We start from the raw sequence: 13,121 nt of genomic DNA, 5'->3' as shown, positions 1-13,121 counted from the left end.
CGCGTTACTTAATAACGCGTTAGTCCCAACACTAACGCGTTAGGACTGATGTGTAACTCCATGTTATGGCCGACTGTGACAAAGCAAAGCTGGCCCACCTGAAGATGGCGCCCGGCCCGACCCCTGACCTGCATCTGTTGTTTTTGTCTGGATGACAAGGACGGGAAGTTGCCCATCAGCTGCAGGAGTTATGGAGGGTCAGAGGTGACATCGGGGCTCTTTTCTGTCTGTGCTGACGGCTCTACACCAGGGCTTTGCTCAGCTTGCTTTGCTATGTGTTGTCTTGCTGCTCTGTGTGTTGTAATGTTTCAGTGTTCATGTGATTCTGTTTATTCTGTTTCAATAACTCTGCTGTTTCCAGAGGATCCTTTTGAGTGATTTGATTGTAATTGGCTGGATCTCCACACCGCTGGCTGGAGGAGGTTATCATGTTGGCTTTCAAATCTGGGAGCCGACAGTTTGTATGACAGAGTTTCTGTGGAGTGACCCGTGAATAGAAAATCTGCAGCATCTTTACCTCAAACTTCATGTTCAATCATAGAAACAGAAAATACAACATCGAGCTTTGAAAGAAGGACAGACCAGATCCAAGCTGTGACATGTTTTGATGCAGCTTATTAAGCTTTAATCAGAGACAGTATCAGAGGCTATAATGGATTACACTCGCTCCACACACACTGTTTGTGTTTCAGTTCACACAATCAGAGGCGCCGACAGTATCGTGGACCAGAATGACCAGAGTGCACGATGCAGCTGTGATTTCAGGAGCACATGTTAATCTTGCTGTGACGAACACACACATTTAAAAGTTAAACATGGATGCAGGAAAACGATGCAAAGCACGGGTTACATTTTCTGTTTTTCTTTTTCCCTCTCTGGTTAATTCTGATGATTTTCTCTCATCACTCCTCTCTGGATGTTACCCTTCTGCTTCTTCTTGCTCTGATTCTGTCTTTTCCCTCTTTGCTGACCTTTCCTAACATTCTTGCTCTGATTCTGTCTTTTCCCTCTTTGCTGACCTTTCCTAACATTCTTGCTCTGATTCTGTCTTTTCCCTCTTTGCTGACCTTTCCTAACATTCTTGCTCTGATTCTGTCTTTTCCCTCTTTGCTGACTTTTCCCAACATTCTTGCTCTGATTCTGTCTTTTCCCTCTTTGCTGACTTTTCCCAACATTCTTGCTCTGATTCTGTCTTTTCCCTCTTTGCTGACTTTTCCCAACATTCTTGCTCTGATTCTGTCTTTTCCCTCTTTGCTGACTTTTCCCAACATTCTTGCTCTGATTCTGTCTTTTCCCTCTTTGCTGACTTTTCCCAACATTCTTGCTCTGATTCTGTCTTTTCCCTCTTTGCTGACTTTTCCCAACATTCTTGCTCTGATTCTGTCTTTTCCCTCTTTGCTGACTTTTCCCAACATTCTTGCTCTGATTCTGTCTTTTCCCTCTTTGCTGACTTTTCCCAACATTCTTGCTCTGATTCTGTCTTTTCCCTCTTTGCTGACTTTTCCCAACATTCTTGCTCTGATTCTGTATTTCCCCTCTTTCCGGACTTTTCCCAACATTCTTGCACTGATTCTGTGTTTCCCCTCTTTCCTGACTTTGTTTCTGCTCTTTAACGTTTTTATTGCTGAGCTTTTTGCCACTTTGCCTGCCTTTGGCCTCCTTGCTGCCTGATTGGAAACCATCTGACAAACAAGTCCATGGAATGTCATCATCACTCTTGTTGTAGCAGCTAATGCACTTCACTTTTCTCTGCTTGGAGTATGGAGAACATCGGAATATATGCTGAAGACCATTCGACCTTTTATATTTGACCTTTGACATTTGATCACTGATTGCTTCCCCAAGCCTCTTAAGTGAGTCACGCAGGTCATCCATAGATGTGGTTTTACCACCACATTGTTTAAATACATCTGAAAACACAACAACATAATTCTTCCACTTCTTTATCTTTTGTATGCTACTGAGAATATTACGATCATGTGATGAATTGGTACATATTTTATCACACGAGGAAGCACGGATGTAAAAAACCATCAGATCATCTTTGGATTTTTGGCTCTTTGTGAGCAAAGTGTTGACCTGCTGCAGGGTTCGAAACTCTGCATGATCAGCTCTGCCATCCTGGATTTCACTTTTACCACACAACCTTTCAACGTCAGCCCACGAGTTAATCTGCTGTTGACCACATCGCTTCCGGACATCAGTCCACTGAACGCGTCCATTTGGACACTGTTTTAGAACACTGGGCCATTTCAGCACTGTGGCTGCCACCACTCTGTCACCTTTGTATACGTCACAGTTTAGAATATCCTTCCTCACTTCTTCACCAGAATCAGGGACTTGATTCATATCATACATGTACTTGTCTTCATCGTACGGGACGCTCACAGCCACACTGAACATGCGGGGGAAACTGTCGAAGCAAACAGAGAATATTCACCTGTAAAACATTTTCGTTATAATGTGTAGATTAAAGTATGCAGAGTGTTAAACCAGACAAAGTGAGTTCAGTCTCATTTTGCTCAGAAAATCAGTCTTTTAGAAAATTAATTAAAATCTTTTGGTCATTTTGAAAATGTAGCAGCAACACAGTAACGCCGTCTCAAATAATGCAGCTTTGTCAGCTACCACCTGCACCTCACCATTACACACAAACTGCTTTTGGCTGTGTTTGTGTGTTTATGCTCCTGCTTCAATAATCAACACTTGTTTTATTGATCTATAAAGTCTGCATGTTACATTGGCAGGTTGTGGTTAACGACAGTTTCATGTTCGTCTCACCAACACCCAGCGTGTCAGAGCTAAAGAACATAACAGAGACTATTATTGTCAATGACAGTGAGTTTGTAAAGATGCATTTGTTCTGTCAGTCTCTGCTTCTACATGCAGCTCTGATGATCTCAGCTTGCTTCTGTTACTATAAAGCACACTGTAAGTACTGTGCTGCAGATTAAAGTAAACCTTTGTTACTGACCTGTCGTCGTCTGCACCGTAGCTAGGTGTGTACCTGCCAAAAGACACACACACAGGTTCTGATGTTGATTCCATTTGGAAAGATTTACATGAAACCACAAGAATGTTGGTTTGTTTCCCTGAGAGTTTGGACAGAGTTAAACAGAGGCTGATCTGTGTTAGAGTCCAGTGTGATACACTTTTAATAGCATATTTGTCACATGTTACTCTGATGCTGTTTGTTTGTTAAAAACAGCTGCTGTAACGTCATCATCATCAGTTTTTCTTCTGAATTTCTCAGAAAGTTCACTCACCTCTTTAGAATTTCTTGTACAATTGGTGCGAGCTGGTGTTGGTCAATCACAGTTGCACCTTTTGTAACAGTCGCACCATTTGTAACAGTCATCAAAAGAATGACCGCTACAGAAACCCAGTAAGAAGGAGCCATCTGAGTGGGTTTAGCAAACAGAGACACAAATACCAATAAGAAGACTGAATATATTACAGCTTCAAATGTAATCTGTTCAACAAAACTGTCTCTAATTCTCCCAGATTATCAGCTCTGTTCCACCAATTTATTTACGGAGTAAACAGTAAATAACCCCAAACCCTACCAACTTATAACTGAATAAAGTCAATGTTAGAGAGGAGCAAGGGTCTTCAAAGTCACTGTACGCGGCTTAGTCAGCACGTTAAAGGTTAACGTTGAAATGTAAAAATTTCCATGTAATCTTAATTAAGAAAAATTGATTTTCTTGACAGTTATTGACCAAACACCAAAGCAGACTCGTGCCTACGGTGGCAGCAGTTCTTTAAGGGAAGTTCTTTGTGTCATTGTGCTGCAGTTATCACCGTCAGGCAGAGTTTATTTAAAAAAGAAAGAAATGTTTTGCAGGACATCAGGACTAAACAAGACTCACAGAGATGGATTAAGTCTTATAATAACATTTTTTAAATGGAGATCTTCACTGAAGTTTTCTTTTAGTCCAGATGTAAGCTTAACAAAACTGTCTGATTTTACTTTTATTGTATTTAAAGACAGATCATTTAATTTCCAACTCATCATTATTTTCACCATCTGTGAGATACTGAAAACGATTCCTCTACCTGACTTAATAATCTAAACTATAATCTTCACCCCATAAAAGCTTTGTTACCTGCTGTGATGGAGAACGACTGCCTGATGCTGGAAGCTCTGTTTCCTTCTCTGGACGAGATGCTGCTGCAGCGGATTCAGTTACAAGGAGAAGACATTTTTATAGATGATGATGGTCAAACCCTCTGCATGGCTTCATGTCCTTATTTGAACATGTCTTGAAGCCATGGGTGTAAGAGGAGGAGCTTCATGTGATGGCAGGAAATCGAAGCAGATCTCAGAATCATCATTTTTAACTTGAGCCACAGTTGGGTGGACAAATTTTCAACAGGTCACCAGCCTATCATCATCATCAACACACACACACACACACACACACACACACACACACACACACACACACACACACACACACACACACACACACACACCTGAGGTGGCAGCTGGACTACCAGCAGCTTAACATAAACAGGACAAATGTCACTCAAAGCAGTACAGCTTTAACCCTCATGCAGCTTAATGCTTCCGCCCCAATAATCACTCTGCTCCGAGTTATTTGTCTCAAACAGCAGCAACGTTACTGCAAGCAAAAATAAAGCAGCTGAACAACGGAAACAACAACAAAGCAGAAGTGGTTGATACAGAGCTGTGCGTTTAGAGGAAACAAACTGTAGGTGCGATCCCACCATCAGTTGTGTTAGCTATGACTCGTTTAGTTGTTAACAGATGAAGTTGAAGATAAGATGAAGATTTCTGATTTGTGGTCGACTTATTCCTCTTTCCATTTTGCCTCTTTGTCACTTCATGAAATAAAGAAAAACACAGAAGTATGACTGGCCAACAAGCTTCTTTGTTGATGTAGGAGACGTAGGTGTTGGCTCACTGTGTCACTTCCTGTTAGAATACATGCTGATCTTTTGCGTTGCTTAAACTATGTGGATCAATTAATTGCAAACTTTTCCACAGAGACTTATTTCATACATCACCAGCAAACTCTTATCCATTGTTAATGTATTGTGTTACTGGTAATATGGCCTTTAGCCATAAGGTGGAATGAGGAGACCATACACGAGCTCTACGACGTGCCTGTCGTCGAGCAGAGAGGGCATGGAAAAAAGGCCCAGTGTGTCCTTAGACACATGATGAAGTCGTACATCTGTTAAGATGGCTAGAGCTGATCATTGCTGCACCGAACCTCTGGAACAGACTTCCAGCTGATGTCTGTGAAGGTTCTCAGTCATCCAGGTCATTGTAGTCTAAGGAGCTTGCAAAGAAAAGCGTCTGGACTTCTTTAAGTTGCTTGAAGACGTTTCACCTCTCATCCGAGAAGCTTCTTCAGTTCTAAGGTCAAATGGTGGAGAGTCCCAGATATAAACCTAGTGGGAGTTTCCCCCCACAGAGGGACAAAAGGACCCCCTGATGATCCTCTAATCGCCTGAGCCAAGGTGTGAAACTGGGTGTCATCAGGGGGTCCTTTGTCCCTCTGTGGGGGGAAACTCCCACTAGGTTTATATCTGGGACTCTCCACCATTTGACCTTAGAACTGAAGAAGCTTCTCGGATGAGAGGTGAAACGTCTTCAAGCAACTTAAAGAAGTCCAGACGCTTTTCTTTGCAAGGTACTTCCAGCTGATATTTGCACGTCACCTATTCAAACTTTTAAAACACAGGCTTTTAATTTCCACAATCAACAGTTAACAAACACACCTTTCAGGTTTTCATGTGTTCTGAAACTGTTGTTGTCATTTGGCACTATGTAAATAGAACTGAATTGAATAGAATAGGCCACATTTTCTCTGTTAAACTCCATATTGAGCTCTATTGACAACTTCAGGGTTTTGCCGCCACCTTGTGGTGACATAGCTACAGGAGGCCTTAAAGTAGATCATGCGCTGAGGTCAGAGGTCACAGAACATCCTGCAGAACAGATGGACCAATGAGCTAAAATTGTAACATGTTCCAGCTCTCTGAAATCAGACTGTCATCAGTGTTTGAGTTTCTCTTAAAGTCTTAAACCATCAGCTTGTTTTTCATCATCATGATTATTAATATTATTATTATGTAAATGTAAACACAGTCATTCATATATATATATATATATATATATATATATATATATATATATATATATATATATATATATATATATATATATATATATTGGAGGGTGAAGGTAATGGTGGTCCCCGTGGTAATCGGAGCACTAGGTGCGGTGACTCCCAAGCTAGGCGAGTGGCTCCAGCAGATCCCAGGAACAACATCGGAGATCTCTGTCCAGAAGAGCGCAGTCCTGGGAACAGCTAAGATACTGCGCAGGACCCTCAAGCTCCCAGGCCTCTGGTAGAGGACCCGAGCTTGAAGGATAAACCGCCCGCAGGGGCGTGCTGGGTGTATATATATATATATATATACTCAACAAAAATATAAACCCAACACCTTTGTTTTTGCTCCCATTCCCCATGGGATGGACGTAGAGACCTAAAATTCATTCCAGATACACAATATAACCATCCCTCCCAAACAGTGGTCACAAATCAGTCCAAATGTGTGGTAGTGGGCACATCTGCTATATTGAGATAATCCATCCCACCTCACAGGTGTGCCACATCAGGATGCTGATCTGACATCATGAGTAGTGCACAGGTGTACCTCAGACTGCCCACAACAAAAGGCCACCCTGGAATGTGCAGTTTTGTCTCACAGCAAAATGCCACAGATGCCACAAGCAATGAGGGAGCGTGCAATTGGCATGCTGACAGCAGGAATGTCAACCAGATCTGTCGCCCGTGCATTGAATGTTCATTTCTCAACCATAAGCCGTCTCCACAGGCGTTTCAGAGAATATGGCAGCACATCCAACCGGCCTCACAACCGCAGACCTCGTGTAACCACACCAGCCCAGGACCTCCACATCCAGCAGGTTCACCTCCAAGATCGTCTGAGACCAGCCACCCAGACAGCTGCTGGAACAATTGGTTTGCACAACCAAACAATTTCTGCACAAACTGTCAGAAACCGTCCCAGGGACGCTCAACTGCATGCCCGTCGTCCTCATCGGGGTCTTGACCTGACTCCAGCTCGTCGCCGTAACAGACTTGTGTGGGCAAATGCTCACATTCGATGGCGTCTGGCACGTCGGAGAGGTGTGCGCTTCACGGATGAATCATGGTTCACATTGTTCAGGGCAGATGGCAGCTGAGAATGTTCCAGTTCTTGCATGGCCAGCATACTCACCGGACATGTCACCCATTGAGCATGTTCGGGATGTGCTTGACCGGCGTATACGACAGCGTGTACCAGTTCCCACGAATATCCAACAACCTCGCACAGCCATTGAAGTGGAGTGGACCAACATTCCACAGGCCACAATTGACAATCTGATAGACTCCATGCGACGATGTGTTGCACTGCATGAGGCAAATGGTGGTCACACCAGATACTGACCGGTTCTGGGTCCCCAGACCCCCAATAGCGCAAAAAACTGCACATTCCAGGGTGGGCTTTTGTTGTGAGCAGTCTGAGGTACACCTGTGCACTACTCATGATGTCAGATCAGCATCCTGATGTGGCACACCTGTGAGGTGGGATGGATTATCTCAATATAGCAGATGTGCCCACTACCACACATTTGGACTGATTTGTGACCACTGTTTGGGAGGGATGGTTATATTGTGTATCTGGAATGAATTTTAGGTCTCTACGTCCATCCCATGGGGAATGGGAGCAGTAACAAAGGTGTTGCGTTTATATTTTTGTTGAGTGTATATATATATATATATATATATATATAGATAGATACCGTATTTCCCGGACTATAAAGCGCACCTAAATATTAGCCGCACAAGCTAAAATCAGGGGAAAATCCTGTTTTGTACATACATTAGCCGCACCTGACCAAAAGCCGCAGGTGTTTCAATGTTGACTTATCATATGTAAGAGAATATGCACAAAGGGAATTGTCAGGAAAGAGATGGCTGTTTGGAGACATCACTTTTATTAATATTTTGAAAAACAAGTTATGGGTACATATTTGCACATGTAGTACATAACAATAACCTACAGCACACCAGAACAATAGATTCGGCCTACCTTTTAGGCTCAGGTGCAGTGACACAGCTTTAACAAGAAGAAAAGTCAGTCATTCACCACCATCTTTCTCTTCTTCCGCACTAAAACCACCAAAGTCCTCTTCTCCAGTGTCGGATACAAACAGGCTCATGATGGCTTCGTCATCCACTCTTCTTCTCTCCTTCGTTGTCACTTTCAAAACCAAAGAAATCCTCATTGTCAGAGTCGAACACCCTCAGAAGGGCCGTGGCGGTGTCCTCCTCTCCATCATGCAGCAGTCCAGCCCTTCAAAATCCGTTGGTGATCGTGGATGTTTTCACACTTTTCCACGCTGTCAGAATCCACCGGTGGAGTTGGGCATAACTTGCAAGTTTATCGCCGCTCATCATCCACGACTCCCGCTGAACGCGTAGCGCTACTTTGAAGTTTGTTTTTCGCGCTACTTCGTACGGCACTACGTTGCCTGGCGGACGGACATGTGACTAACATACCACTCTTGAACCCCGATCCTTCCGCCAGGCAACGTAGTGCCGTACAACAGCGGAACACACAAAACAAATCGTCTTACGATATGACAAAAATCATGGACAATCCATAGAAAAGCCGCACCTGACTAAAAGCCGCAGGGTTCAAAGCTTGTGCAAAAAGTAGCGGCTTATAGCCCGACATTTACGGTAGTCATTATAACTATGTTATATGTTACTTACAAAGCCAAACAACACAGGATATTCACGACGGTGTCCCTGGGAAACTGCATCCTTTAAACTGTGAGCTGCTCCCAGCAGGAATATGTCCGTCCAGGCTGAGCAGCAGTTTCTCCCCTGTAGCTGTCAGAGCACTGAATGACACGCACTCACCTCCAGTTCAGCCTGATGAGGACAGTGCAATGGATGACTGTGCTATTCCTCACTTTTTAAATATAATTCTTTTGTAATCATAGTTAAACGTTTTCACTTGACGACTGCACTTAATTCCTTTGTACTTGTTACAGTGACGATAAAGATGTTCTGATCCTGATGTCTCTCCAACCAAAACTGGTTTTTTCTTCCTTCACTCGCTCCCACAAATCATCAAACATCTTTGTTATTGTTGAATTACTTTTGTCGAGTCCCTTCAGGTTTATCCAGTAGTTTGCTGTGACTTGCCTCCGAAGCCATAGTGACATTTCCCCAACCTTCTCCTGGTGCTATCTTCAAGACAACCAACATATTCACATTTTCCTGTCTGGTCCCAGAGGTTTGACGTGTTCAGTGAATTTGAATCTTAAGGGTTCGGTTTGTTGTTCTTTTTATCAGTTGAGGAATATCAGCAAATTCTTTCCTGCTGTGTCAGAATCTGAGACGTGATGGCTGTTCAGCCCAACTGGACTACTGCGACTCTTCACAGCATGTAAAACGCTTTCCATGTGGAAAACCACAGCAGAGAGAGTTTTCCTCATTAAGCTTTTGTTTCTTCAGACAAAGAAGAAAGTCTGTCTCTTCTGAACCCACTTTCATACTCAGCTCTCAGACCTATCAGGCCAATCAGTGACAGCTTTATAACTTTATAATTTTAATCATAACTTCAACTACAGTACAGTAACTCTGCCATTACTTCCTTCCTGTTTTGCCCTCTTTAATTCACCATGGTAAAGGGGACGTGTACGTCATTTTCACTGCTCTCCTTTTCCTCCTGCCTTGCTTTCATTCTTCTATTTAGAACCAAATCTCCATAAAAGTTGTGACTTTCTTTAAATTGGAACAAAATGAAAACTAAAAGACTGAAATCATATGAGACAACATTTCTTATACAACAGCACATAAATAGCACAACATGTTTAAACTGAGAAATTATACAACTTCATCCACTAAATGAGCTCATTTCAAATTTGATTTCTGCTACATTTCAAAAAAAAGTTGGAACAGGTGAAAGTTCAAAAGGATTCAGCTGGGAGATTTTCTAGCAAGTAATTAAATTACCTGACATCAAGTCTGTAACATGATTGGCTGAAACAAAAAAGATGGCTTACAGAGGAAGACAAGAAAGAAGATTGTTTTTGAAGTGTTGTCCTCAAAGACAAATTGCAACTCTTCGCATCTATACAGGGGCGATCGTGGCTCAAGAGTTGGGAGTTCGCCTTGTAATCGGAAGGTTGCCGGTTCGAGCCCCGGCTCGGACAGTCTCGGTCGTTGTGTCCTTGGGCAAGACACTTCACCCGTTGCCTACTGGTGGTGGTCAGAGGGCCCGGTGGCGCCAGTGTCCGGCAGCCTCGCCTCTGTCAGTGCGCCCCAGGGTGGCTGTGGCTACAATGTAGCTCCATCACCAGTGTGTGAATGTGTGTGTGAATGGGTGTGTAAAGTGCTTTGGGGTCCTTAGGGACTAGTAAAGCGCTATATAAATACAGGCCATTTACCATTACACTGTACACCTGCATCAAAAGATTCAGAGAAACTCAAGATGTCTGTGTCGAACAGCTCAGACAACGCTGCATCAAAGTTTCTAGCGCATTACTAAATCTGCCCAGGAATACTCCCACTGTCTCAGTTCAACCTGTTTACCACAGACGGGCCATCAGATAGTTTGGGTTTAAACGCATTTCTAATGCTCGATGATGCTGCAGACTGGTGCAGCCTCCCACAGTGCTGATGTGTATGCTCATAGAACTGCTTCTGTATTTCCACTAAGAAGATGTTCGTTTCTTGCTACAGGCAGTTAAGGGCTCGATATTTTATATTTGTGAAGTTTCTAAAAGTCAAGTACAATACAGAAACAAACAGAGCTAATTCAAACCCTAAATTCATTTCAATATAGCTCATTATCTTTACTTACAGAGCTTTGGCACTTTTTAAACAAGTCTTCACTTTTTCTATGGATAACTTTTTAAAAAGGAGGAAAAAAGATTCATGTTTCATTCCTTTTTAAAATCTTTTGCTGCCCTTTGCAGGACAAGTTTAGGAAGCCAGGAAGTGCCAGGAAGCGTGATCATGTTCTGCCAGGCTTTCGCTCTTTGTCGATTAAGTGAACTTCAAGAAGAAAAAGGAGTGTTTTACACCGAGTACAATAAAAGGGTGACTCAGCTGTGGTCAGGCAACAAATCTCTGGTTTCTGGTGTTTGGTATCACACGACTGTTTCAGCATCCACACTAGCACAGTTCTTTAGATTACAAGGAAAGTTTATTTATTTAGTTTTTAGAGGTTCTGGAAACACCTGACATTAAAGAAACGTTGATGATCTGTAACAGGTCTGACTCCAAAGTCTTTGAAACAGCAGGAGGAGGAGTTCAGTTGACCTAAGATGTCCTCCAGGTCTTTGCTGTTGATAGGTTGAAACTGTTTCATGGTGTTTAAACAGTTTTTCGGTGGACACAGTACATATCCTGGATCTGCTGTTGATGTACCAACTGCTTGTCTAATCTTTTGGATTTTTTCTGTGAACAATTTGGCAAAGTCATTGCAGGCCATGGTCGAATGAAGGAGGGTTTGTTAGCCTGTCAACTGTAGAAAATAAGACCCGAGCATTATGGCTGTTTTTAGTGATGATGTCAGAGAAGTAGGACCTCCTTGCATTCCTCAGTTGTAAATTATAATTGTGAAGTTTCTCTTTATAAATGTCATAATGAACCTGGAGGTTTGTTTTTCTCCATCTGCGCTCAGCTTTCCTACACTCTCTTTTTTCATTTTTCACCAGTGTGGAGTTTCTCCATGGAGACTTTTTCCTTCCAGAGATAACCTTCACCTTAATGGGAGCAATAGTGTCCATTACATTTAACATGTTAGCATTGAAGCTATTGACGAGCTCATTGACTGAACCTCTGGGCAGGTCAGGTGTTAATGGGAAGACCTGGTTAAAGATCTGTCTTCAGTTATGCACCGTCTTGTGATCATGTTTTGCTCCAAAGACATTAAGAAAAAACGAGAGTAAGCCTCAAGCCTGTGTTTAGTCTGTTCCTTCCCATTCCATGCAAGGCCACCTGGGTTGGCTGGAAGACTGTTTAGTTAGCCTGGCGGGGCAAAGGACACTGTCTCAGCTGAACTCTGGACACACACACACATACACTGATGTGCACACACTGATCCCCCCTCCCTTTCCAAACGCCTTCAATGCTTGTGCCCTACCGGGGCGACTGGACCAGCGCAGACATGCTGCAGGACCGGATGCGCTGTCTACACCGGCTCTCTCTCACCTTTACCCGCCCCTGTTGCTTGTCTTGTGTTTCTATGGTGTGTTGATAGTCATGTGCTTTTGTGCTGAGGTGTTTTTTCTGTTATCAAACTGTTCTCCCACTAGGAGCTCAGTCTGAGTGGAGTTTTTTTCCCCCTCCTCTTCCCATATGGAAAAGATATTTATAAATCTTATAAAGTTTGTATCTGTCTTGTGTAAAACTTGTATGAAAAGCATATAAGAGTGAAAACAGATATGAGATCCCTTGAAAAATTATATAATGAAACTTGTATGTTTTGGATACTTACTAAAACAATGTATGAAAGTAATGAGAAAGTGGCCACTTTCATGAGTAATTACATATAAGTTTTTACTATTTCTTTTCCATATGGGTTACCTCATGTTATGTATTTTCGTGTTTTTTTCCTATCAGCCGACCTTTCTGACGTGTCTCCCCAATGTGATGTTTGTGTAAAGTTGGTCAGAAGGTTCCTTTGTAAGTGCGCATGCGCCATTAGCGTGCTGCCTGCTGTAACCCTGATTTCCTTCGGGATTAATAAAGTATTCTGATTCTGATTCAGGAGGACGCTGCCAATAAAGTTACACAATTCACGTTTATCATTATATTTACAAAACACCACAGTTTTTGTCTCGGTCGTATCATTTTATTTTGTTGTATTTATCGAAACCTCAAAGGCCGGTCCGTGAAAATATTGTCTGACATTAAACCGGTCGGTGGCGCAAAAACGTTTGGGGACCACATCTGTGTCAGAACGGTTACAATCTCATACTAACTGTATTAACTTAGCATGCTAATCAAAATTTCCACTCGAGAATTAAGTTACTGTTTGTCCACCGAGATGGC

General features: G+C 42.7%; 1 protein-coding gene across 1 annotated transcript; it reads right to left on the bottom strand.

Annotated features, from left to right (window-relative positions):
• Positions 1-597: 597 nt before the first annotated feature.
• On the bottom strand, positions 598-4,181 carry LOC113023554 (axoneme-associated protein mst101(2)-like). The gene is made up of 4 exons (XM_026169639.1): positions 4,110-4,181; positions 3,267-3,400; positions 2,975-3,007; positions 598-2,413 (listed from the first exon to the last, which is right to left on the bottom strand). The coding sequence occupies exons 2-4, from the start codon at positions 3,398-3,400 to the stop codon at positions 880-882; spliced, it is 1,701 nt and encodes a 566-aa protein (XP_026025424.1). The 5' UTR covers positions 4,110-4,181; the 3' UTR covers positions 598-879.
• Positions 4,182-13,121: the final 8,940 nt, after the last annotated feature.

Source organism: Astatotilapia calliptera, chromosome 6, assembly GCF_900246225.1.
Source record: "Astatotilapia calliptera chromosome 6, fAstCal1.2, whole genome shotgun sequence".
NCBI classification, from domain to species: domain Eukaryota; kingdom Metazoa; phylum Chordata; class Actinopteri; order Cichliformes; family Cichlidae; genus Astatotilapia; species Astatotilapia calliptera.
Note: the sequence above shows the minus strand (reverse complement) of the source record. Positions and strands in the feature narration are given on the sequence as shown.